The sequence below is a fragment of the Sminthopsis crassicaudata genome, chromosome 2, assembly GCF_048593235.1.
Source record: "Sminthopsis crassicaudata isolate SCR6 chromosome 2, ASM4859323v1, whole genome shotgun sequence".
Classification (NCBI taxonomy): Eukaryota; Metazoa; Chordata; class Mammalia; order Dasyuromorphia; family Dasyuridae; genus Sminthopsis; species Sminthopsis crassicaudata.
In genome coordinates this window covers 130,838,408-130,865,551 of record NC_133618.1, presented here as the reverse complement: position 1 = coordinate 130,865,551, position 27,144 = coordinate 130,838,408, and the positions used below count along the sequence as shown (strand labels likewise).

General features: G+C 32.7%; 1 protein-coding gene across 1 annotated transcript in view; it reads right to left on the bottom strand.

The window, feature by feature from the left end:
- The window catches only part of KCNU1 (potassium calcium-activated channel subfamily U member 1), a 270,021-nt gene that overhangs the window by 180,654 nt on the left and 62,223 nt on the right, over positions 1 to 27,144 (bottom strand). The window contains 3 exon segments of the mRNA XM_074285038.1: positions 6,055 to 6,225; positions 13,275 to 13,350; positions 16,314 to 16,389. Of these exon segments, the coding sequence (XP_074141139.1) occupies positions 6,055 to 6,225; positions 13,275 to 13,350; positions 16,314 to 16,389 (323 nt within the window).

Below are 27,144 nucleotides of genomic sequence, written 5' to 3'. Positions count from 1 at the left end.
TGTGATCTTGCAAAAGTTATTTAACCTACTTGATTGCTTTAGGTTGCTCATCCATAAAATGAATTGGAGAAGGAAATGCTGAACCACTCCAGTATCTTTGTCAAGAATACCCCAACTAGCGCCAGAGTTATATACAATTAAAAAATGACTCAATAACAATAACAACAATATATCCATTCACATAGATATACCATAGAAAATATATTTAAAAAGGAATTCTATAAAGAATAACAGAGATGAAATTATTTGAAAAATGATTATGAAAAGCTATCACTACAGACATCTCTAAACAAATGAAGTATGGGTAGCAAGCACAGTAAAATACATCAAATACTTGGGAAGACATGAAGGCTGCTAAGATAGAGTAGGTAGAAACACTAGGCAAGTAGCTCAGACTCCCAACAGGAGACCAAAGCTAGCAAACACACAATAGCAGAAAAGGACAGAACTGTACTTCTATACTTTATTTCTGAACCACCATAGAAGACAAGGCCAGAAAATTATTGAAGAAGGTGAAATATATTATTGGTCATCAAATTCAGGACCAAGAAAGACCTTCTCACACCTTCCAAGAGCACAAGACCAAAGTCTGACCCAAACACAATCTGCCAATCAAGAAATGTTAGATGATATATGTTAGATATGTTTAGAGATATAAAAGTAAACAGGAGAATATGCTGGACATAAACTCCCCTTCCTCTAAAAACAAAACAAAACAACACAAAATTCCTCTGTATTTATTTTCTGTGTAGAATGCTCTTTTCTTCTTTTTCTCCCAAAGAAATAAAAACTTTTTAGTTCCATAATGCAAGAAGTTAACCCAGAAGGAAAAAAATAGAAAGAAAATTTCATTAAAAATAGCAATGGAGGGGCAGCTAGGTGGTGCATTGGATAGAGCCCTGAATTCAGGAGGACCCGAGTTCAAATCTGGTCTCAGACACTTAGCACTTCCTAGCTGTGTGTCCCTGGGCAAGTCACTTAACCCCAGCCTCAGGGAAAAAAATAATAAATAAAAAAAATAAAAAATAAAAATAGCAATGGAATATACAAAATGCATTGTTGTCTATTTACCAACATATCCTTGGCAATTAAATTAATGCAACTACAGAATACTCCACAGAAATAGATAAATCTAAATAATTATAAAATATTAATTATTCAGTAGAAGATCATATGAATATAAAACAAATAATAATATAGTACTACTTAATTTACTTATTCAATACCATACAAATCAAATTATTGCAGGTTCACTGTATGGATCTAGAAAAATTAATAAGGAATCCATTGAAAGAATAAAAGGTCAAAACTCTCAAGGTCAATAATGAATAATAAAGTGGGAAGGAAGATGGCTTCTCTATTTTATAAAACAGTAATAATCAAAGCCTTGGTTACTGGTATAAAAAATAAAAGTGGTAAGTAATGGAAAAAATTAGGCACATTACACAGAAACAAAGAAAAATAGTATTGGAGTGTTCAGTAAACTCAGTTGACCCCAGAAACTAGGCTAAGGACTCATTTTTTGGCCAAAAAAGGAAAATAAAATCTGCTGGGAAACTGGAAGGAAGACTAGCAGAAATTAAGTAGAGACCATCATTTCATACTATGTAAGAAGGTAAACTTCAAATGGACAGACAGCTATAAATATATTAAAGAATCATGCCCTATATCACAAAGAGAAAACTCTGTATGTACTAATTATGTATGGAAAATAATTGGAAACTAAAACATACCTATTTTGGAGAAATATCAAAACAAATATTATATATGAATGTGATGACTTTATTATATGGTAAGAAATTAATTCTGAGATATTTGAGAGTCTTTTATGAGCAAAACTATGATAATCTGTATAGCAGCATACAATACCAACATAATAGAAAGAAAAGAAACTACTTTGAAAGACTGGAGAATCATGTAAGGACTAGTCATAATATCAAAGGACTGAGGATGAAACATGACATTCTACTGAGATGATAGATTCAAGATTCATATTAATACATAAAATTTTGGACACAGGAAATGTGAAAATTAGTTTTGCTTATTTATGCATTTCTTTTACAGGGTTTTGTTTTCCCTTTTCATTTCAAGACCTCATTAATTCCCAGATATTTGTCATCACTATGTAGATAACTCCAGGATGCATATATCTAGCTTCTTAGCATATTATCTTAGCATCTCTTCTGAACTGTAGTTCCATATTACATTCTATCCACTAGATATTTCTTACCAGACTTTCCATAGGAATTTCAAATTCGCAACAAAAAGATTGAACTCTTTACTTCACTCCTAAACTTGACCCTCTTCACACTATCTTATTTCTATAGAATGACAAGCATTCTTCCATTTGCTCAGGTTCAAATCCTTGGTAGTATACTTTATCCTTTATTGTCCCTCATACTAAATATTTAGGTAGTTATTAACTCTTAAATTTTCTATATCTACCCTGTCTTTTTCAACATCTATTCTCCACTCACACTGGCTTCTTGGTTCAGGTTTTTAATTTCCTCTTGACTTTTGCAATAATCTTCCCTAATTCAAGTCTCTTCTCTTTAGCCCATCATCCACAACATGCCAAAGTGATTTTCTTAAAACTATATAGTCTGACCATGTCACCAATTCCCACGCCTACACAGCACGAATGTCTAATAGTTTTTCTATTATGTCTAGTGTCAAATATAAAGATCTTTGTTGATGGTGTCTAGTTATTTTCAGTGGTTTCTAACTCTTTGTGTCTCTATGTGGGATTTTATTTTTTTAATTTATCCTCTATTCTGTAACAAAAAAAAGAAATAAGGCCTTTTTCAACATTTACCCTTGCAAAACTTTGTGTTCCAAATTTTTATCTCCCTCCTTTCCTCTATCCCCTCCCCTAGATGACAAATGATCCAATATATATTAAACAAAAATATGTACATATTTCCACAACTATCATGCTACATTAGAAAAATCAAATCAAAAAGGAAAAAAAAAAGAAAGCAAACAAAATGCAAGCAAACAATAACAAAAAATTAAAACACTATGTTGTGATCTACACTCAGTCCCCATGATACTCTCTCTTGGTACAGATGGCTCTCTTCATCACAAGATCAGTGAAAATGGCCTGAATGACGTCACTGTTGAAAAGAGTCATGTCCTTCAGAATTAATCGTGGTATAATCTTGTTGTTGCTATGTACAGTGTTCTCTTGGGTCTACTCACTTCAGTTAGCATCAGCTCATATAATTCTCTCCAGGCATTTCTGAAATCATCCTGCTGATCATTTCTTATAGAACAATAATATTCCATAACATTCCATATGGTATTTTCTTGACAAAGATACTAGAGTGGTTTGTCATTTCCTTCTCTAACTAAATTTATAGATGAAGAATTTTAGGCAAATTCTGTTAAGTGAATTGCCTAAGATCACATAGCTCATGTCTGAGGCCCAATCTGAATTCAGATCTTCCTGATTCTACACCCATTGCTCTACTCACTGTGCTAACTAGCTAACCTTTTATTGATAGTTATTCATAACCTGGTCTTTCCCTCTTTCCAATTTTCTTTCAATTTATTCTCCTCTATAAACCCATCATTCTTGCCAATTTTCAGAGTTTCTCACACTGTATACCCCATCTCTTCACTCACAATGCTCTATCTCCTAATTGTATTTGTATTAGTTATTCTGTATGGATGCAATGCTATCCTTCCCTTTCTCTACCTATTAAAATCACTGATTTCCTTCAAAACACAGCTCAAATTTTACTTTTCTTCAAGAGCTCTTTTCTGCTCTTCCAGGCACTAGAGACTTTCTTGTGTTACCCTCTATGTATTCTGTATGTGTTATATCTGTTAATGCAAGATGATTGTAAAATCATCTTCACAAGTACAAGATGGTATAGTCATATTTGATAGCAATTTATCTGAAAAAATCTGGATATTTAAGAGTAAAAAAATGAAATATGGCTGCCCAAGTAATTAATACAATCTGTAGCTTCAGTGAAAAACAACACCAAGAAAAGAAATTATAATATCAGGCTAATTTTCCTTAGTCATAATATGTTTATAGTACTGTATTCTGTTTTGAACAAAATATTTTAGAAAAGATATACTAGATAGAATCCCAAAGAAGTAAACTAGAATGTCAAACTTTTAAGTTCATAACATATAACTATCAGTTGAAGTAATTGAAGATGTTTCATTTGGAGAAAACCAAAGCACGACCTGACAGTAATCCTCAAAGATTTGAAGTGTTATCTTATGGAAGAAGTGGTTAGTTAGTAGTTTGGACCCATAGGGCAAAACTAAGAATAATTGTTAAAGGGCAAAAAATTCAGTTTTGATTTAAGGAAAATTTTACTCATGGTTAATTAAAAGTGGAATGGCATGCTTATAAGCTTGTATATTTATTTTAACTTTAAATCTTTAAAAAAGTATTTATTTTCAACTCCTAACTCATATCCTCCCCCTGTAAAAATGTAAGAAATATGCTACCTATAATATGTTTTAAGTCATGAAAAACATATTTCTGAATTAATCTTATTCCAGGGGAAAATAAGTAAAATAAGTGAAAAGAATATACTTCATTCTGCATACTGAGTTATATCATTTTTCATCAGAGACCTTTGGAGTTCTGTTGTAACCTTATATTGATCAGAATTACAAATTCTTTCACACTTCCTTATCTTTAGAATATTCCTATAACTATGTGCATTGTTCTGGTTTTGTTCACTTTGCTCAGCATCAATTCGTGTAATTCTTCTTGGACTTTTCTAAAACTATCCCTCCATCATTTCTTACAGCACAACAGTACTCCATCACATTCCTATACCATAACTTATTCATCCATTCCCCAGATGATGTTCATTCCCTCAATTTCTGTAAAACTAGAACTGCCATAAATATTCTTCTAAGTGAGTCCTTCCCACCCATCTCTTTTTAATCTCCTTGGAGTACAAATTGATATTCAGTCATTCAGTTGTGTGTGACTCCATTTGAAGTGGCTATGATAGTGGAATGTTTTATCCATTTCCTTTTCCAACTCATTTTACAGAAGAAGAAACTGAGGTAAACAAATTTAAATGACTTGTGAATAGGCAAAAGCTTTCTACACTTAGGTGGCTCCTAGCAACCCCATGCTATATATACGTAATATGTAGCCAAGTTTAGGTGCAATTTTAGGGTCCCTTGGGCAGAATTCCAAATTGTTCTCCTTCAAGTCTTGAAGCAATGATTGGATGACTACATATTGTGGTGAGTTATAGAGGATATAATTTTTCAGGTATAAGTTGGACAAAATAGTCAAAATAGTCCCTTCCAAATTTGGGAATCTGGTAATTATGAGAACTAGATTCAAATGATGGCTCTGCTATTTACTGGCTATGTCACTTAAAAGCACTTTCCCTCTCTGGTCCTTATTTTCCCCATCTGTAAAATGAAGGGGGGTGTTGGCAAGTGTGGTTTGATTTAAAAAATTTTTGGATTTTGAATCAGTGAATCTAAGCTTGGTCCCTGACTCAGACACTTAATATCTGTGTGACTTTTGACAATTCAGAATCCTTATTTTTAAAAATAAGCATATCGGGTTAGATGCCCTTTCAATCTCTCAAACTATGATTCTATAAACTGGGTTCACATCTTGGCTCTGATACTTACTACCTATCACCCATGGGTAACCCACTTTAAACATTATTTTCCTCATCTATAAAATGAAGACATTAGAGAAAATGATTTCCAAATTGTTATTTAGTTCAAAATCTATGTCTAGAGCCTATGTCTTCATGATCTAGATCCCCTGACCCTAACTCCTGTTTTTCCATTATAACATGTGATAGGTTTCTTCTGAATCCTTCACATAGTGCTAGGCGCATATTAATCTATCAATAAGTACTATTTTTAATGCTAATTGAGTGATCAAATTGTATTTTGGTAGATAACACTTCTTTCCATTTCTTTTCTTCCATTTCTCTTTATTGCCAAGTCTTTTACCCATTTATTTAAAAAGTAAATAGCCCAACTATTCTGGCATTTAGGAGCTGTCATTATTTCAAAAAAGATTAAAATTTTTTTTTTCACCAAACTCATAATGATGAAGCAAATGATGAAGGTCCGTCCCAGGGCTGTCTTAGCTACAACGTCTCCAAATCCGACAGTTGATGTTGTTGCAATGACAAGATAAAAGGCTTCAAAGTAAGACATTATCTGGGAATTTCTACCTTTGAGCCAGGGATCACCTGAGTTTTCCACCTGTCCAAAGAAAGAAGACTCAGGAAAGATCTCATAAAGGAGTGAGGGTGCCCACCAACCCACAATACTTTATAGAAGGGAAAGTTTCTAGAATTTAGCTTTGCTTTACCATTATTGACTCATTTTTCTTAATGCTATGAAAATATACTAGTCAAAGTTCCAGAGTGATTAATGAGGTATTGCTTTCCTTATTTTTAATTAGCATATAACTGGACAAGAACTACCCAATATTAGTCTGTAGGGACAGCTAACTTAGACTATTAAAAGATGCCCCATCTCCAAAAGGTCACCTTGGTCTTGTTTGTTCAGATTTAATATTGCCTAATTCTATCTCTATATTTGTTGCTAGAGAACAGAGAAAAAAATCTCCTACTTAGGAAGATCTTTTGCTATCAGCATGATTTATTTGTGATGTTACTGTTATCATCATTATTAATTATTTTATTAAATCTGTTCTTTGCTATCTATTTACAATGTAAAAATGCTCTGTCAATAGATAATAAATTTTAGTAGTGGTAATTACATGAAATATATGAAAGCTGTAAAGATCCCATCAGAGACTATATATTTATTTTATCTGAGGACTAGAACAAGAAAAGGATCATTTTGGTCATATGGCAATGATTCTTACAATATTAGCAACTCAGGAAGACCAAAGCAGGGATGGATTGCCATCTATAATAGGAAAGTGATACTCCCCACTACAAAAAAAGACAAATGCTTGAAATATTGAAATGCATTATTGAGCATAATCATTTTAGGTATGCAGTGCTTAATTATTATTCATGTAAATGATCACAACAGTTTTAGTAACAATGATACATACTTTAAATACCAGCTTAATGATGTGTTTGTTTCTATCATTTATTAATCATGAAATAATAATTTTGAAATGATATAGCATACTTATTGTTTTGAATCAAATAAATTATTTCTTTGTTTTACAGAACTCCCAGTGAGATAACTTCCTCTAAGTATTTTCCCTGAAATGTAGAGTCTTGATAAACTGAATAAGTTGCCAAGAAGCAAAATGCCCAAAAGATACATAGTCAGCCTGTGTCTGAGGTAAAAACTGGACCCAAGTCTTCTTAATTCCAAGGTTATTTCCTATCCACAATTCAACCTGATTGTTATTGGTGATGATAATTTGATTTCATCTTGATTGTTAATTATAATCATCAATTATGAGTGAATAAGAACTCACTTTAAGGATGAAATATATTATTTCAAATGTCATAGGAAAAGAAAATGAAAAAGACTCATACTATCTACTTAATACATTTAAAAAAAATCAAAGTTCAGAAGAACAAAAATGTTTCATAATCATCCTCCCTTTCCTCTATATTTTCCTTGAGGAGAAAAATCCCCAATATATTTTTTCCTAAATTTCTCTGATGTCTAGCTAACCTTCTTCTATTCCTTCACACATATAAATGTAATAGTTAAAATGTATATTAAATGTCTGTCTATCTATCTATCTGTCTGTCTATCTATCTATATCTATACAAAATATAAACAGGTATAAATACAATAATGCCCATATATCTCTTTTTGATCTCATTAAGTCCACACAAAATGGTCTATTAATGAAAACTATCCACAAATCTGTAACTTTTTCATTATGGGGAAATATACCATAGCAGATATGAAATCAAAAGAGTCTCAAATTTATTAAATTGGAAACCTAGGGAATTGCATAAGGTGCTTAAGAGTTTAAATGACCTATTTAGGATCAGTCGCAAAGCTAACAAATGACAGAAGTAGAATTTGTGACCAAGTCTTCCCCCAGCTCTCTCTTCAATGTGCTAAACTGCCTCAATTGCTATGAGGAAACTAATTTATAAATAATAATATGATGTTGCTTATTGATAGAGGTAATGAGATATTCAACTTTTATAGCCTCCCCTCCTATCACTCCTTCCTCAATAGTGGGAAATGGGAAAAGGATGAAGACGATCTCTACCTAGGGGAATAAGAATCCTAGAGTTAAGTAGAGAGAGACTGTGATAGGGGAATTTTAAACATGGGAAGGGCATTACCTTGATCCTTTAAAAACAAACATAATATATTATGAAGTTTTCATGGAAAATTGATATTTGTCTCATTATTTCTTGTGAAGAGTGAATTTCTTAAAAGTTTTTCTCCTATATTCACTTCTTCATCTTACCAAACTACAACTCAAAAAAACAAATAAAAAGTCAAAGACTACAGGGAAGAGGTAAGGATTGCAGGGCTAGAGAAAAACAAAAGTATGGTTCCAGACATATTTCTTGTTTGTCTGTACTAAGTTTTGAATTTTGTCATTGTAAAATGGGGATAATACCTTCACTTTCTACCTTTCCTGTTACTTTGGAGAAGAGCTCTGGTTGTAATCTCTCTGCTGTCCTTCCTAAGTCTTTTACTTGAAAATTCTGCCTTACACTGGAGTAATAAAAATAAACCTGAATGGGAGGGAGAATCTCTTTTTCCAAAGTTGTTTCTTTCCAGTTCCAAATTTCCAAATTTCTGTGTTCAAGCTATCTCTCTCTCTCCTCTCTCTCTTCCTCTCTCTCTCTCTCTCTCTCTGTGTTGTGTCTCTCTCTCCTTCTCTCTCTCTTCCTCTCTCTCCTCGTCTCTCTCCTCTGTCCCTCTCTCTCTTCTCTCTCTCTGTCTCTCTCCCTTCTCTCTCCTCTCTGTCTCTCTCTCTCTCTCTCTCTCTCTCTCTCTCTCTCTCTCTCTCTCTCTCTCTCTCTCTCTCTCTTCTCTCTCTCTCTCTCTCTCTCTCTCTCTCTCTCTCTCTCTCTCTCTCTCTCTCTCTCTCTCTCTCTCTCTCTCTCTCTCTCTCTCTCTCTCTCTCCCTCTTGCCCTTCTCTGTCTTTCTCTATCTCTATCTTTGTCTCTCTCTCTCTTTCTCTCTCTCTTCCCAGATACTCTTTAGGGAAAAACCCCTCACTACAGAGATAGTTTCAGAACTGATTCAGCAAAATCCTCTGTCTGGATGGAGAGACCTCCCTTCAGAGAAAGCAGTCAAGGACCTTTTAAATGGCATGAGTCACTCAGAGATGCCAAATCTTTCCAGTCCCAATAATAGGCTTCTTCTTGCAGATCATTTCAAACTTTTTGCTTTGCAAAGGGGCACTGCTTTTCTGAGTATCTATGCACAGTGCAAAATAAATTTCCACAGCAGCACTCAAAGCCTGTCAGATTCATTTTCTTTTTGATGAACAAAATAGTGGCTTTTTTTTGTTGTTGTTGTTTGTTTGTTTAGATTTCTCAGTCTAGTTCTCTTCCTCAGGAGCTCTGGGATGTCTTAAGAAAATCCAGTGAGGGAATTTCCTTAGTCTGGCCCTATCTCTTAGCTGCTCACTCATATTCAGTTCTCAAATCCCAAATCTTAAAATAATCTATGGTTAAATCATTACCACCATTTCTCTCTTTTTTGTTATAGTTTTTGATTCCCTTGCATAAGGATTCAAGAATATTTCCCCCTTTATCCACACTCACTTCTAGTTCTTAAACAAGAAGGGTGGAGAATAAATTTAATTTTCATAGAAACAGAATAATTTTGGAACTGCCAGGAAAAAACAATATATCATTCTCCCTTTTGTCTAAGACCTAGCTTATTTGAAGATGCCTCAAATTATATAGATTAAAGGATTTAGATCTAGAAAGTATCATAGTGATCACTTAGATTATAACCTACTCATTCATTCTATGATAAGGAAACTGGAATCCACAATTGGGAAAGGGACTTGATAAAAGTAAAATAAATCAAATAACATCGACTGTAACTTCTATTTTACAAGGGAGGAAATGAGAGTGAGAGATGAAGTGACTTTATATATATATTTCTATTTACATTATCCCACCCAAAAGATTTGGCATGTATCATAACTTAGCTGGACTATTACAATAGCTCTATGATGTATATCTCTAAACCTTTCTTCCCTTTCCAAACCTCTCCTATCCTTGGCTTATGAAATAACATTCTTAACTCACAGATATAACTACAGGAGTCCTTTGTTCTTTAATTTTAAGAGATTCACCATTGCCTATACTATTAAATTTAAAAATCCTGAGTTTGGCGTCAATGCTATTTGACACCCCTCACAAAACTCTATGTTCCAACCTATTTGGAGACTATTAACTCCTCAATAATTGTCAAGTCATTTCCTACCAATATTAATTTGTCTATCATCAAAACAATTTGCATACACTCTCTCATTTCTACTTTCAGAAACCTTATTTGATTTCAAGGTTCTTACTAAGTTCTATGTTCACTGTGAAGGCCAACTTATCCCCTCTTATTTCATAAATTATCTTCTTTTGTACTTAGCTATGTATAACCAGATCCCAATTAGTGTGAATAATGACCCCTGCAAAGTCATCCCATATAGTCACATTTTTACTATACAAGCTATAATTATGTAATGTAGTGAGTTTCTACCCACTAGAACTACAAATTGCCCATTCAAATAATGTTAACACACTATGGACTTCATTATTCCCTCTAATCAGGATCTTGCTATACAAGTTATGTCTGCCTTTCAGTAGGATCTTCTGAGGGCAACATTTCATCTATCTCTCATCATCCATCCATCCATCCTTTTATCTAACCATCTATTATATTTTGGTTTATTTATCATCTATCAATCAATCATTTATCTATCTGTATTTTTTTGCATCATCAGTATCTAGATTAATAAATGTTGATGAACATATTGAAAGCAAATATATCTCCCTCCTAGCAAAATGTATATTCTCTGAAGGCAGAGACTGCTTAATTTTTGGTTCTCCTACCCATCTGACCAATCCTCCTTTGAATCATCATCCATCTCTTCCTTACCTTTTGTAGGCATATGTGCCTTTGGACTCTATTCAGACACCACTTATTTTTTTTATCTATTCTTTTGTTAATCTCTTAGGATTCTATCACATTCCATTTAACTATCATCTCTTCAGATGACTCACGTATGAATCAAACCTTAATTTCTCCTGTTGACTCCACTATTGGCTGGATGCCTCCTTAGGTAACTCAGATTCAACATTTTAAAAACAACAGTCATTTTTTGCCTTGATATTCCATTTTCCTAAAGCCCTGATTTCTATTAAGATCAACATCTTCCTTTGAAGTGTCCAGATTCATCACTCCAGAGTCATTCTTCAGCTTCCAAATTCAAGCAGTTTCTAAAACTTAATGACTCTATTTCCCCAATTTCTTTTACATCCCCTCTCTTCTCTTCTCTCTCATCAATACCATATTACCCACAAGTCTTCATAATCTCCTGCCTGGGCTTTTGATCAACCTCTTTGCTTCTTTTTGTTAACCAAACTAATTCATATTCCACACAGTTGCCACATTGATCTTCCTGACTTGTTACTTCTCTTCCTAAGACATTTCAATGGTACCAATTGCCTTTTGGTATAAAATAAAAAATTCTCAATTTGGCACTTAAAATCTTTTTTGGTTCTACTCTCCCACTAGTTATCCTAGTCTGATTTCATATTATTCTTCCTTTTGTTTTTCAGTTTTCATTCAAGAAGAGTTGGTTTACTTGACATTTTCAAAAAAGGGTGTGCCATTTCCCTCTTTCATGGTGTTTGCAAAGCTTTCCCTCATGCATGAAATGTTCTTTCTCCTCTTTGGGGGCTTTTCTAATCCTTCTCTCCTTTCAATGTGAAGTTCAAAAATATTTTCTGCACAAATCCTTTCCCAGCATTTACATTAAAAGTGCTTTCCCTACTCTCTATCAATTTTACTTATTTTGCACAAATTTGATTTTATATAGGATTATGTTGTTTCTTCTCCATTGAATCAAGTACCTTGAAGATAAGGGCTGTTCATTTTTGCCTTTATACAACAAAATTAAATTAAATTTACTTCACTGGTTATTAGCTTAATAAATGTTTGCTGCTCAACTGATTGATAGAGTTAACAATAGACCAGTGATTAAAACAAAGTTATCTAACTTTTAAAGCCATTGATCCTTCAATAGACTAAAGGGACTTTCCACTGTCAATTAGACCACCTTTTCTTTGGCTTGTTATTGTTCAATCATTTCACTCATGCCTGATTCTTTGGTACCCCATTTATAGTTTTCTTGGTAAAGATAATGTAAGTTTGTCATTTCCTTCTCCAATTCATTTTGCAGATGAGGAACTGACATAAGCAGTATAAAGTGACTTGCTTAGGATCACACAACTAAATAAAATATGAAACCATATTCTTACTTCACTTTCAGAGTTCCATCTACTACTTGACTTCTCTTTTCTCTGGCTAAACACATCTCATTCCCTGTTAAAACTCAAATACTCCTGATAAGACACAGAAAGTCTTGTGTTTATAACTTAGAAGGAATAAATGTTATTAGGTTTTGCCTTGAGAACAGGTGAAAAGGACCAGGAATGGTGATGTATACCTGTAATTCCTGTTACTGTGAGAGATTGAGTATGATGGATTGCTTAAGCTCAGGAATTCTGAACTGCAGTGAATTAAGCTGATCAAGTATCTCTCCTGAAGCTGATACTAATATGGTGACTCCTGCCTTGAGAGGAAGTAGAGAATTGAAGGGACTCCACAAGGAGGGTCTAAGAGAAAGAATACTTTCAAAGTTTCTGGGCCTATCAGCCAGGGGAACAAATTCTGGAGCTGCTGGATAGTGAGATGGCAAAATCTAGTCTCAAACAACAAACAAACAAACAAAAGTGGAAAGGAAGGGGTAACATATTGTGAAGTTTGAGAGTGAGGGTGAAGATTTCAGGAAGGAAACCTCATTTGTCAGATTACTTAAAATAGAGGAGAAAGACTTACTGGTTTTTGAGTCAGGTTTGCATCCCTGCTTTGACATATATTTACTATCTTTTTGAATTTGGGAAATTTTTTACTTTTGGGGTGTTAAACTATGGGATATCTCAGATCCTTTCTATTCCTAAATCTGTGAGCCCAAAAACTTGTTTTATGAGTTTGCCTGAGTGAGAAATACAAGAAGTTAATAACTTTGCTCTCTTCAAAAAGAAAAACCATTCTTATTTAATTCTTTGTTGGAGCCTGGGATCAGGTAGGTACTTACAAGGTGAAGGAATCCTGCAGCGGTAAACCAAGTGCTCACAACTATAGATAAGAGTTGGGAAAATTTTACTGAACTACTGCAGAAAGAAAGAAAAAGTTCAGGTGAGGACATTCAGGAAATTTCTGAAATGTGAAATCAATTCTATACTCTAATATGAAACAAAATTTACACAGATAACACACACATAGTGAACAACATCCATACATAGTACAAGATAGTTATTATCTTTTAGGTATCCCCAGTGGCAGAGATTATTTGGTTGCTAGATAATGTCAAAAATGCATTAGTGGTCCTTAAACTAGGGCAGTGCAGTGCCTAGTATTGGGAAGATCTGAAGTCAAATCTAGCCCCAGTCACTTAGCTGTGTGTCTGATAAAACATTTAATCCTATCTCCCTCAGTTTTCTCTTCTGCAAAATGAGGGAGAGAAGAAAAGGACAAACCATCCTAGTATCTTTGCCAAGAAGATCTCAAATAGAATCTCAAATTGTTGGATGCTATTGAAATGGCTGAATAACAATAAAAATAATTAAAAATTTGGAACATGTAAAGAATGGGCAAACATTTTGACTAGCACAAGACCTACTCTACATTTTGCAGTTGATATTGGGCAAATAGAGTACTAGATTTGGAATCAGATTATCTGAATTTAAATCCTGGCTTCAGTACTCATAGCAACTACCTGTACAAATTTGGGCAGGGAAGTAATAACCACATCTCTGGGCCTCAGTTTCCAGATTTTCAAGATTAAGGGGTTTGATTAAACAGACGAGTTTAGTTTGCATTTGTGCCTTTGCAAAGGATTCTAACCTCCCTTTGCCTACCTCAGTTTAAAAATTACCCGTAGCCCTTTAATATCAGCCTAACATTTATGGCTTAAGCTGGATGCTAGAGATCAGAAAGTATGTTATTTGAAATCAAGTGCACTATCAGGATTCTTTATCCAACAGATCAATTCAACAAGTCTTTATTAAATAAATACTATGTGAAAAATAACATTTTCAAATAGAAAATAGAAAAAAAAAAGAAATTTGAAAATCATGTGCAGAATAGAACATTTGAGAGGATTCAAATATGTAACTATAAATTTCGATTTCAAGAAATCATAAATAATAATGAAATACTTTGTATTCAAAACTAAGCATCTTTTATTTGCTTCCTTGTAGGTTATTCCTTTGTTCTCTGCTGTATACTTTTTACTTTATTCCTTTTTCCCCCTTACCTTCCCAAAATTTTTGTATATGTATGTATACACATATATCTATATTCATATGTACATATATATTCACAAATGTATGCACTTACATACATGCACTTATGCATATGCATACACATATATACACGTACATATGTATGCATTATCACATTTCCCATTCCTGCTAACTCTGCTATTTTACATATACCAGCTAATTTCTTTTCTATTACTTAACCTCCCCTCCACCCCAGAAATCCCTTCTAGATTTTCTTCCCCCATCCTTTCCCTCACTTTATATCACTTTTCCATTAATCTACACACCTTACTCAATTCTTATAAATCTACACCCCACCTTGTTTTATTCCTTTCCTCCCTTTATTTCTTTAGAGATTTTGGAGGGTGCTATACCCTTCTTGCTGTGTGTGTGTGTGTGAGTGTGTGTGTGTGTTTATAAACAAAAAAACAAACACATAAAACAAAAATAACAAAACAACAATAAAAAACAATTCCTTTCCTCAAGAAACATCCATTCTACTGATGGAATAAATATACATATAGATGATTAAATAAAACATTTATACAAAAATAATACAAAACTTTTTCAAGAGGATGTAATTGAGGAGACCAGGGAGTACTCTCTGTATAATTCAGTAGTTTACCTGTTTTTTGAATGATGGAATTATTTTATAAGGCAGAGCTAAGCAGAGACTGCATTCATTAAAACAGTTTGTATAGTATTTTTAAAAGTAAAATTTAGATAAACTTAATGTGGGGTTCAATTGCTGTGTCTTAGAGTCCATACGGGGCCATTAGAAGATGGTTTTAGGAATAATTAAATGTGTTTTTAGGATAACTGTGTTCCAAGAAGGAAACTTTATTCTTGAGTAATGATGGAGTCTAATCTTAGTCAGTCATCTTCTGGGAAAGTAGATGTCATCCAGCTATGATAAAATTCTGTGACTATATTAGGGAATTCTTATTTGCATACTTGTGCACTTACTACATAAACACCTCCTAATTTTAACAAAAGTTGTAGGTTTTTTTGAAAGACATGCCCCTCTACAAAAGAACTATTTATTTTCTTTTGTTACAATCAAATTTACTTAAATTTTAAATTTAATTTTACCTTTTCCAATTAATGAGCATTTAATTTTTGCTTTTCAAGTTAAACAGTTAAAAAAGAGAGAGCCCTATAGTCCTCTAAGTACATGCAGAGTCAAGCCAAATAAATCCCATATGGGCTATGTTTAAAAATCTATGTGAGATCTATTTATTTTGCAATGGCCACAGATTTAATTTTTCTAAAATATATTCAGACAAGAAAATTATTCTACACATAAAGAGAATTGATTTTATGTGCCTTATAAGTCATACCAACAATGCACACTTAATGAATTACATTGGATTGAATTTATTTCTATCTTTGAGAAATGGTATTTTAAAGGAAAAAATAATCCCACTTTCTCATATACCATTTTAAAGTATAATATAAGACAGGCATTAGTAGTTTCTTGCTTCAATGTTTTCTTACCTGGTGAACTGTGATTTTTAAAAATGTATATATGTATACATATATATGTATAATTGATTTCTTTTATCATATAATGTGTTTTATTTTGTGCATAAAATATTCTAGGAAGGGATGCACAGGCTTCAGTAGATAGCATGTAATACAAAAATTTGAGATCCTCTTTTTCTGACAAAATAAGTAGTGGTTTGTAATTATGTATAGGAAGTGAGCTGATTGTTTTGTAAAGTCATCACACTGAACTAATCTCCACTTTTTTTTCAAACACGACCTGAAACATTAATAATAATAATTAAAAAAAAAAAAAAAAGCCTTACCTAGTCTTGATGGCTCGTAAATATTGTAATATTTGAGGGAGTTCTAGTAACCGTAACGATCTCAGGAACCTCAAACCTGCATAAAGTGAACAAAAAACATTTTTTTTTTTAAAGAGAGAAATAGTAGAAGATCAGAGAAGGGAACATAACAGAGAAAAAAGAAGGTGAGAGGAGTATTCAATCCATATATTTTAACCATTATCTGTTGGAATATCTTATACTAATAACTTCTAAAATGCTGATTTCAAGTTAAATGAACATGTCTTTAAAAGTTTAAAAATAGTTATTTTTATTCTCTTTTATTTGTCTAATAAATTTGACATTGCTTATAGTTCTTTTCTCTCCTTTCTTTGTTTCTGTGTCACTATTCTCTCTTTTTTTTTAATTTTTAAAATTTTTATTTTATCAAATATATATAAAGAAAGTTTTCAACATTAATCCTTGCAAAACCTTGTGTTCCAAATTGTTCTCCTTTCTCCCCCCAATCCTTCATATAGACAGCAAGCAATCCAATATGGGTTAAACATGTGAAATTCTTCCAAAAATATTTCCATCTTTGTAATGCTATGCAAGAAAAATCAGAAAAAAAGTTGAAAGAAAAAGATGATAAAACAAACAAACAACATCAAAATAAGATGAAAATTCTCTGCTTTGATCCATATTCAGTTTTCATTGTTCTGTTTCTGAATGTGGATGACTTTCTATCACAAGTCTATTGGAATTCTTTTGAATTAGCTCATTGTGGAAAAGAGCCACATCTATCAAAGTTGATCATCACAAAATCTTGCTAATTGTGTACAATGTTCTTTTGATCCAATTCATGTCAGTCTCTACAGGCCTTCTAGAAATCATTTTGCTGATCTTTTCTTATAGAATTACAATATATCATTCATATACCATAACTTATTGAGCCATTCCTCAACTGATGGGCATCCACTCAGTTTCCAGTTCCATGCCACTACAATAAGGGCTGCTACAAATATTTTTGCACCTTTGGACCATTTCCCTTTTTAATGATTTCTTTGGGATACGAACCCAGTAGAGACATTGAAGGATCAAAGAGTATGCACAGTTTGATAGCTCTTTGGGCATAGTTCCAATTTGCTCTCCTGAATGGTTGGATCAATTCACAACTCTACCTATAATGCATTAGTGTTCCAGTTTTCCTATATCCCTTACAAAATTTATCATTAACTTTTCCTGTTATTTTAGCCAATATGAAAGGTTTGAAGTGGTACCTTAGATTTGTCTTAATTTGCATTTCTCTAATCAATAGTGATTAAAAACATTTTTTCATATGACTAGAAAGGGCTTTAATTTCATCTTCTGAAAATTGTCTGTTCATATGCTTTGACCATATATCAACTGAGGAATGGGTTGTATTCTTATAAATTTGAGTCAATTCTCTATTAATTTTAGAAATGGGGCATTTTTCTGAAATATTGTATGTAAATTTTCCCAGATTTCTGCTTTCCTTCTCATCTAAGCTCTATTGGTTATATTTTTACAAAAACTGTAATTTAATGGAATCAAATGATCCATTTTGCATTTCATAATGATCTCTTAGTTCATTTTTGGCCATAAATCTCTTCATTCTCCTCAGATCTAAGATATAGATTATCCCTTGTTCTTATTTGCTTAAAGTATCACCCTTTGTGTATAATCAGGAACCCATTTTGTCCTTATCTTAATATAGAGTGTTAAATGTTGGTCAGTGTCTAGTTTCTGCCACATTATTTTCCAGTTTTCCCAAAAATTTGTGTCAAATAGTGAACTCTTTTTCCAAAAGTTGGAGAATTTGGGTTTCTCAAACCCTAGATTACTATGGTTATTGCCTATGGTGTCTTGTGAACTTAACCTATTACACTTATCCATTATCTATTGATTTGTATATCATTGAATAAGCAAGTTAATTTAGATAAAATTGTTATTTTTATATTAGCTTGGCATACCCAGGAGCATTTGCTATTATTTCAATTGTTTAGATCTAACTTTATTACAGATAAAGTGAAAAGTGTTTTGTAATTGTGTTCATATAGTTCCTGGTTTTTCTTGGCTGGCAGAGTTTAAGATATTTTATATTATCTATTTTTATTTTGAATAGGATTTCTATTTCTTTCTCTTGCTGCTGGATTTTGTTGTTAAGATAGAAAAATGCTGATTTATGTGGTGATTACGTTTGCTCAAGTTGTTAATTTTTACTAGTAGTTTTTTAGTTGATTCTTTTGGATTCTCTATGTATACCATCATATCTGCAATTTACTTTCCTCATTTCTTGATCTAATTCTTTCAATTTATTTTTCTTCTCTTATTGCTAAAGCTAATATTTCTAATATAATATTGAATAATAGTGGTGATCACAGGCAATCTTGTCCTGATCTTATTGGGAAGCTTCATTACATATAATGCTTGCTGATGGTTTTAGATAGACACTACCTAAACATTTTAAGGAAAACTTCATTTTTTTCTAGTCTCTATAGTGTTTTTAACAGGAATGGGTCTTGTATTTCTTCAAATGCTTTTTCTTCATCAATTGAGATAATCATATGATTACTGTAAGTTTGGTTATTGACATAGTCAATTATGCTGATAATTTTATTGAACCAACCCTTAATCCAATCCCATCTTAAATAAAACATTAACAAAGAGATTACAGCAATTTATCACCAGAATAATATAGTATTTCCAAGCAGAATTTATACCAGGAATGCAGAGCTACATTATACCAGGAATTCAATATTAGGAATACTATCAGTACAACTGAACATATCAGTAAGGAAAGTTACAGAAATCACATAATTACCTCAATAGATGCAGGAAAGACATTTTACAAAATACAACATCTATTCTCAATAAAAACACTAAAGAATGTAGGAATAAATGGAGTTTTCTATAAAATGATAAATAGCATCTATCTAAACAATCAGAAATTATTCCACATCACCCTCCCCCACCTTCCCTATTACTATAAAAAACACATCATTCTCCCAGTTACTCAGATTCACATATTAGGAGTCATTCTCAACTTCTCACTATCTTTTATCATCTATATCCAATTTGTTGTCAAGATTTATTTTTGTTAACATTAAGACATTCCTTGCATATGTCTTTTTCTCTTTTCTTCCTTTTGGCAGAAAGAAATAGAAGGTGCATGATCAGCCTGGAAATTCTTCTTTTATCTTTTCTCTTCATAGGAAATCTATAGAATTAAGGTCTATTATTACAGCATCAATTAGACACCCACCAATAAGAGTCTAGAGACATGTGTGTGCTAGGTCAGAATGAGTTTCTTGGTGGAAACTGATTGCTAAGTTTTTAGCTTAGAAATTGGGTTGTATTGGGGACATATTACAAATCAGACATTGCTTTTTTGCTTTGTGAATTGTCTATATTTGAGAAAGCAATAGAAAACATGTTAACATAGATAAAATTTTGAAAAATTGTATTTACATTCTTCCCTTCCCAGAGATCGCTAGTAAACATTTTCCTACATATTCCTGGAGTAAATAAGAATGTCTATAGTGTTTAAAAGAATCTGACCTTGGTAAAGACTCCTGTCAATCAATTTTAGGTGGTAATAGGATTTAACTTTGTTTTAGGTTTGTGAAGACAATGTTCTTCAGAGTTATATTTGTGAAGTGAAATTTTGCTGCTTGGACTTCAGAGATTAGAGCTGTTTGCCAATTATTTGTTGAATGAGATTTGGAAAGATGATAATGGAATAGGTCAACAAGGCAATACTTATATGTATCGCCCCCTTATTTTCTAGAACATTCCTTTCCTTAATACTTCCAAACCAGAGTTCAGCAACATGTAGGAAATGATGATTGTTTTTGTCAGACTTGAAGATTTTCAATTATTCCTTAAGTTCTGCTACTAAAAAAAAGCAAAATAAAATAAAACAAAAAAAAAAATAATATTTGGTTTGATTATGTTTTATAAACAAAACAAAAACTTTACTAAAACTATCATGTTATATAAGTTTATCATATATATATATATATCTTTTTTCTTTCAGCAAAAGTACTCCTTGAAATGCTTTCTGTACCCATTTTCTCCCTTAATTTCTCATTAGGTACTTGTTCTCTGGTTTATGTTCTCATCACCGAAATGAAGTGTTCTCTCTAAAGTCATCCATGACAGAGAATTTCCAAATCTTATGATCTTCTCACATTTTGAAACTTCTAAATCTTTATGCTGGATTTGACCTTATGGATCTTTCTCTCTTCTTTGATATTCACTTTTCTCTGGGTTTTCCTGACACCATTTTCTTCTGTTTTTCCTGGTTTTAGTGCTGTTTCATCTTTTATATAACTTCATTTTACTGTGGGGTTTCCTGAAGGTGCTGTCCTTGGACCCTTTCTCTTCTTGTTTTACTTTTTTTCTTGGTAACATCATCAGATCTTATGGTTTAAAATTCTTTGCATTTATTTCATTCTCAGATTCGACTCTCACACAGATTCTCATCTGGGCTTTAATCTTAAATCATCAATTTCCTATTATATATCAAACTGGATATCCAGATTAAAACCAAATTCATTATCTCTACCATTAAACTCTTCCTTTTCCCCAAATTTCCAACTTTCTACTGAAGAAATTATTATCCTTTTGCTATCTCAGGTTTTTCATCTCACAATTATTTTTAGCCTTATTCTCTCTCACCTCTTTAAAACTGTAAAAATTTGCTATTTTCACCATCACAATTTTTCTTGCTTCCAACCTGCTCTATTCAACTGCTACTACATTCCTCCAGTTTCTAATCTCCTTTCACCTTCTTAATGGTCTCTTTAATAGCTTCCTTAATAGTCTATTTGTTTCAAGTAGCTAAACATTCCAAACTACCTTCCATACTGGTATCAAAGTAATTTTCCTTAGTCAAATATTTGATCATGTGACTTTAAGTAAACCAACACTAATGAATTCCTGTATCTTCCAGGCATATAATAATGAAATATACTATTTTCTTCCCTGTATGTATTTTTGTTCTCTCTTTCCACCCTATCCCTCCTTAATGTTTTGCTTCTAATCCACCCCATTCTCTACCTGCCCTCCCTTCTATCATGTCTTCTCCCTTCTCTTACCCATTTTTCCTATTTTTTCTGCCCTCCCTTTTATCCAGCTCCTCTCTTTTCTTTCCCTTTTCTTCTCCTACTTCTTTTCTATACCTTACTGATCAATTAAGATATTCCCCTCTTTGAGCCCAAACTTATGAGATTAAATTCCAGACAATGTTCATTTTTATATAAAAAATAAACTTAAAATATAACCCAATAAAAATGTGAACCTGTTACTACAAAATGAGCAAAACAAAACAGAAAAAGGAACTTTGATTAAAAATAGCTACAAAAGTGAGCAGGTCATGATGAAAAAGATCACAGACTAGACGTTTTTTCTAGTTATTAATTTTCAAAAACTCCACAAAAGAAGGATTATACTCTTATATTATTATAATATTTATTATTATATATATTATACTCATATTATTATAAGTGCAGTTTGTCTCCACAAGTCAAAACAACAACAACAAAAAGTCTAAAAAGGTAACAGTTTTATGGATGAACAACAGAGGATATTTTTTAACAGAACTGAACACTTTTCCAACCAGCTTTAAGGTCTGAGAAGAAACTTGTAGGAATGTCATGAGAGATCCCTCTTAGTCAGATGGCGGGGGCAATTCAAGATAAGGGACCCTTAGAGAATTGGCAGCAAGCCCAATCTCAGCACATCAGCAGGAGATCCTCAACCCCAGAATGATACATCAGGCAAATTACCCATAGCAGGACTTCCCATGTACCTTGGCAAAAGGAGGAGAGCCTGCAGACTCCACCTCCAGGAAATCACCAAGGTATAACCCTAGCCATTTGGCATCTTCAGCCATCAGACTTCCATATCCCTCAGCATAGCCCTGGGGAATTAGGCATCCTTCATGAAGTATTTCAGTGTAGCCCCAGGAAAATAGAGAAGGTTGATAATAAAGGAATAGAGGGCCTGGAATACCATATCCTGGAGAGCAAAGAACCAGGATTATAACCAAGAATTAACTACCAAACTAGACTAAGCATCATCTTTCAGTGGAGGAGATTGATCTTCAACTAAGAGACTTTCGATCATTTTTATTGAAAAGAAAAACCCAGCTATACAGAGAATTTGATTTTCAAACATGGCTCAAGAGAAGCATAGAAAGGTAAACAAGGGGAAATATATAGACATATATTATTCAAAGATTAAACTGTTGACATCCCTAGATAGAAAAATGATATCTGTAACTCTTGAGAACTGTTATCTGTTATTGGGGCAGTTAGAGCTGTCATACATACATAGATGAATGACTTGGTTGTGAATGGACTTTGAAGGTATGATATTAAAGAAAAAAGACATTAAGGAATGGGAAAAGATTTGCACTGGAAGAAGAGGAAAGAGAAGGTATAATGAGAAATCAGATAACATGAAGAATCACAAAAGACGTATTATAATAGAGGAAAAGAACTGAGGGGATGAGCTTTGTCTGAAACTTAATCTCATCAGTTTGGGCTCAAAGAGGGAATAACTTAATCACTGAGTTTGGTATAAAACTTTATCTTACCCTATAAAAAAGGAGGAGAAAGAAGACAGAAAGGGGAGGAGCTGGATAAAAGGGAGGGCAGAAACACTAGGAGAAATGAATAAGAGAAGGGAGGATGGGCAATAGAAGGGAAGTCAGGTAAAGAATTGGAAGGATTAGGGAAAAAAAAAAAAAAACACCATGGAGAGGCAAGATGGAAAGAGAACAAAAGTATTTTTTATTTAACATGTTAATATAAAGAAGTACACATATTAATATAAACACCCAAAAATAAATACATAAAGATGAATGTTCAAAAGAGGCATCATAAGAGGTACTCTTTAAAATGATCTGATTAAGTATATATATACTTAATCATATGCATACATATATACACACCTATTCATATACACATATACACACAAATATCATCTGTCTGTCTGTGTGTCTATGCTGAATGGTAGCATTTCTGAGATGGGCTGGGGAAGGAAAAAAAAGATTACATGATTATTTTGTTGTATTTGGGGCAAGATAGCAAATTGTGCTTGATCAATTTGCAATTTCCTGTGCAATTATCTTTTTTATTGCACTGTATTATGAAAATGGCTGTTTTGTTCTGTGAATTTTAAAATAAAATAAATTTGTTATTAAGAATGATGTGGGCAGAATGTTCAATTTGCACATACTTCAGTCAACAAAAACTCAAAAAGATAAATACAATGACTGAAGAAAGGAATATATAATTAAATAATTTTTCCCAACATATATAGATTTTTTTTTTGTGAAAGAAAAAGAAAATGCCTTACAGAGTTATAACAAAACAAAACAAAAGAGCATTATTAAGAGATGTTTTAAAGCATTCAATAGGATAAAAATATAAATGCAATTAAAAGGAAAAATAAAAATGAAGGTAGAAAAACAGATTTAAAGGTAGTAAACTCTTTCTGCCTTCCCAAAGGATAATTAATGTGAAACAAAGTTCTCCAGTGGGAGATAGCATAAATGGGGAGGCAGAAGACAGAGGGCAATGAATGAGTAATTTACTTTTACCAAGTCCATGGGTGAATAGCTAAAGGAGAATAATTTCCCTAATCTCCTAGGGGAAGGGAGAATTTCAACAGAATAGAGAATAGGGATCCTATTTAAAAAACAAAAACAAAACAAACAAACAAAAAAATTCTCTTGGGGAGGAGGTATAAGTTTGTAATGGGAAATAAATAAGAGTGAATTAATGAGTGAATTTGGAACAAAAACCATTTCCCCTGAAACAATCTTGTATCTCCATGTACATTTCAGGGGAAGAGAAACTGCATTGGGGAGAAGGAACCCAGCATGAGACCTCCAGTGGTTCTTCTCCAGTCAGATTTTGACCTTAGGTCTCTTTTCTGAACTCCCCCAGGCTGTACCTTAACCAGCTCCTGCCAATTTTAAATTTTGGCTCCTGGCCATCAAAGCACTCAACATTACTACCTGCCACATGACAAAATCAACAGAGAGTCTGGAGTAGTCTAGACCCACCTCTCTTGCAAGGAACTTCTTTCCTTCCAATCACTGGAAAGATAAAATTGCTTAAACGCATTTCTCAATGGTTAGACTACTCTAGCCCCATCAAATTTTCCTCATTTCAATGATGATGAGTCTTGGACATCTTTGGACAAACTCTATTTTTTTATCTGCTCACTTAACCCCATTCTCTGCAACCTGTTCCCAAAATGTCTAATTCCAACTTACTTTTCCTGATCTATCATTATCAAATGTGGTTTCATCATAAAACTTTTTCCTTTCTCATTCCTCCCATTTTTTGCAGTCACTGAAATCCGGCTCATCCCTGGCCATTCTTTCTAGCTCTATATTTTCACTTTTAAGTTCTGACTCATTGGTTATGATGGAGGAGTATGAATGTACTTTGCCAAGCATTGTAATTTTCAGATTCTCTAACACTTTCACTAGTAGTCTCCATCTTTTGAGGTTCAACAAATTCATATTTTTAACCTACCAAGATTACAAATAATCTCTGAATTTCCAAATCTAAATCTTAATCTTAGTCTTGATTTTTCTGTAACTTTTTACATAGTTCATCATTCTTCTCTTGCACACACACACACACACACACACACACACACACACACACACATTCACATATTCCTTTTAGGATTTTCTCAATAGTGCTCTTTCATAGTTCTATCTTTAGAATCTTTCTTTAGTTTCATTTGTTGGAACTTCATTCAGTTCATGCCAACTAACCATGAGTATCACCTCTTTCCTGGGCACTATTTTGTCCTCTTTTCTACCCCTTCTCTTGGTAATCTCATCAATTCTCTTGGATTAAATAAATATCATTATTCACATGATTTTTACATTTATTTATTCAGCCAGGATATGTTATGACTTCCCTTCAGGCACACATTCCAATTAAGTGGAATATCCCATAGATATCTTAAACCCAATATGTCCAAACTGAATTAATTATATTTCACCCCAAACCCATCATCAAAATTCCAAATTATTGTCAAGGGGTGTATTATATTTAGATATGTATATTCACACCTGAATATTATGCATATACATGTAAGATATATGGCATATGTGTAGATACACATGTGTATGTATCTAGACTCCCTTTCCTTTATGTGATCCACCTATAGACTTTTGCCTGAGCAAAGAAAAGGAACTATGTGCAACTGCTCATTATTGATTTTGAAAATTTAAATAAAATCATGGCAAACATATTATAGTAATATAGCTTAAAAATGTTTTTCTCATGATCATATTGAATTTACACCATGAAAGCTAGCATTGTTCAACATTAGGAAAACAATATAAATTAAAAATAAAAATATTGAAATTTAATACTATATCCGAATTATTAGTCTACTTGAAAGTTATGATCAAAATGAGAGTCTTGGATACAATATTACAAGAAACTATTAAGGAAAATTATCCTGAAATTCTAGAACAAGTAGATAAAGTAGCGATAGAAAGAATTTCCTGATCATACCTGAAAGAGATCCTAAGAAATAAACTTACAGGAAAGTCATAGCTAAGTTTCAAAATTCCCAGATAAAAGGGAAAATATTGAAAGCAAGCAGAAAATAAAACTGCATAAAGACAAGCAGAATTTCACAAGATATAGTAACTTCCACACTAACACATCATAATATGTCTTGGAACATTATATTTAAAGAACAAAGCAAGTGGATTTGTATCCAAAAATAACTTATCCAAAAAAGTTGAGTATAATCCTGAATGGAAGCAAAAACAAAGCAAAAGAAAAACTTGATATTTGGTGAACTGAAAGACTAATAGGTAGAGGGGAAAAAAAAAAAAAAAAAAAAAAAAAAAAAAAAACATGCTCTCCACTGAATGCATCACCAATTTATACTAAAAACACTACAAAAGTAAGAATGAAAGAATATTTTTAAAAAGATGATAAGAAATCATGTATGAAACCTAATATAACTATTATATTAAATGCAAAAACTACTTTTTTCCAAAAACACAGGGTTAAATCAAAGATGATCCTCTTCCTTCTTATTCCTTGACATAGTTCTAGATTTGCTAACAATAAAGAAATTAAATATATGTAAGAAAGGAAGACACACCAATTTATTATTGGCAAAGCTCTGAATTTAACTATTCTGGAATTCAATTTAGAATTATATAAAGAAGGTGACTAAAATATTTATATTCTTTGACCTGAAAATTTCACTTTACATTAATGAAAAAAAAAATCAATGAAAAAACAAATGACTTGTGTATGCCAACTTTTTTTTAGTAGCAGCACTTCTTTTTTAATTAATATTTTATTTCCCCCTCAATTACATATTAAATAATTTTAACATTCATTTATTAATTGAATTTTAAATTTTCCTCCCCCACTTTCTTTCCTGGTTATGAAGACAAGCAATTTTATCTAGGTCATATATGTGGAGTCATGCAAAACACTTTCAGGGTTAAAAACATTCAAGAGACAGTTTCTGGATAATTTAATTATTTTGTTAATAAAACTAGAAGAATATTAATAAAAAGAAAGGTCATTTAGTAGGCATTTGGAGAAAATTCAATGAGGATAAAAAGAATAAACCTTGGAAAAACTGGAAAATAATAATATATCAGAAACTCAGCATAGACCTATATCTCACACCCCATTCCAAAATGGTCAACATGGTTACATGGGGACAGCTGGATCGTGCAGTGGGTAAAGCACCAACCCTGAACTCAGGAGGACTTGAGTTCAAATCTGGGCTCAGACACTTAACACTTCCTAGCTGTGTGACCTTGGGCAAGTCA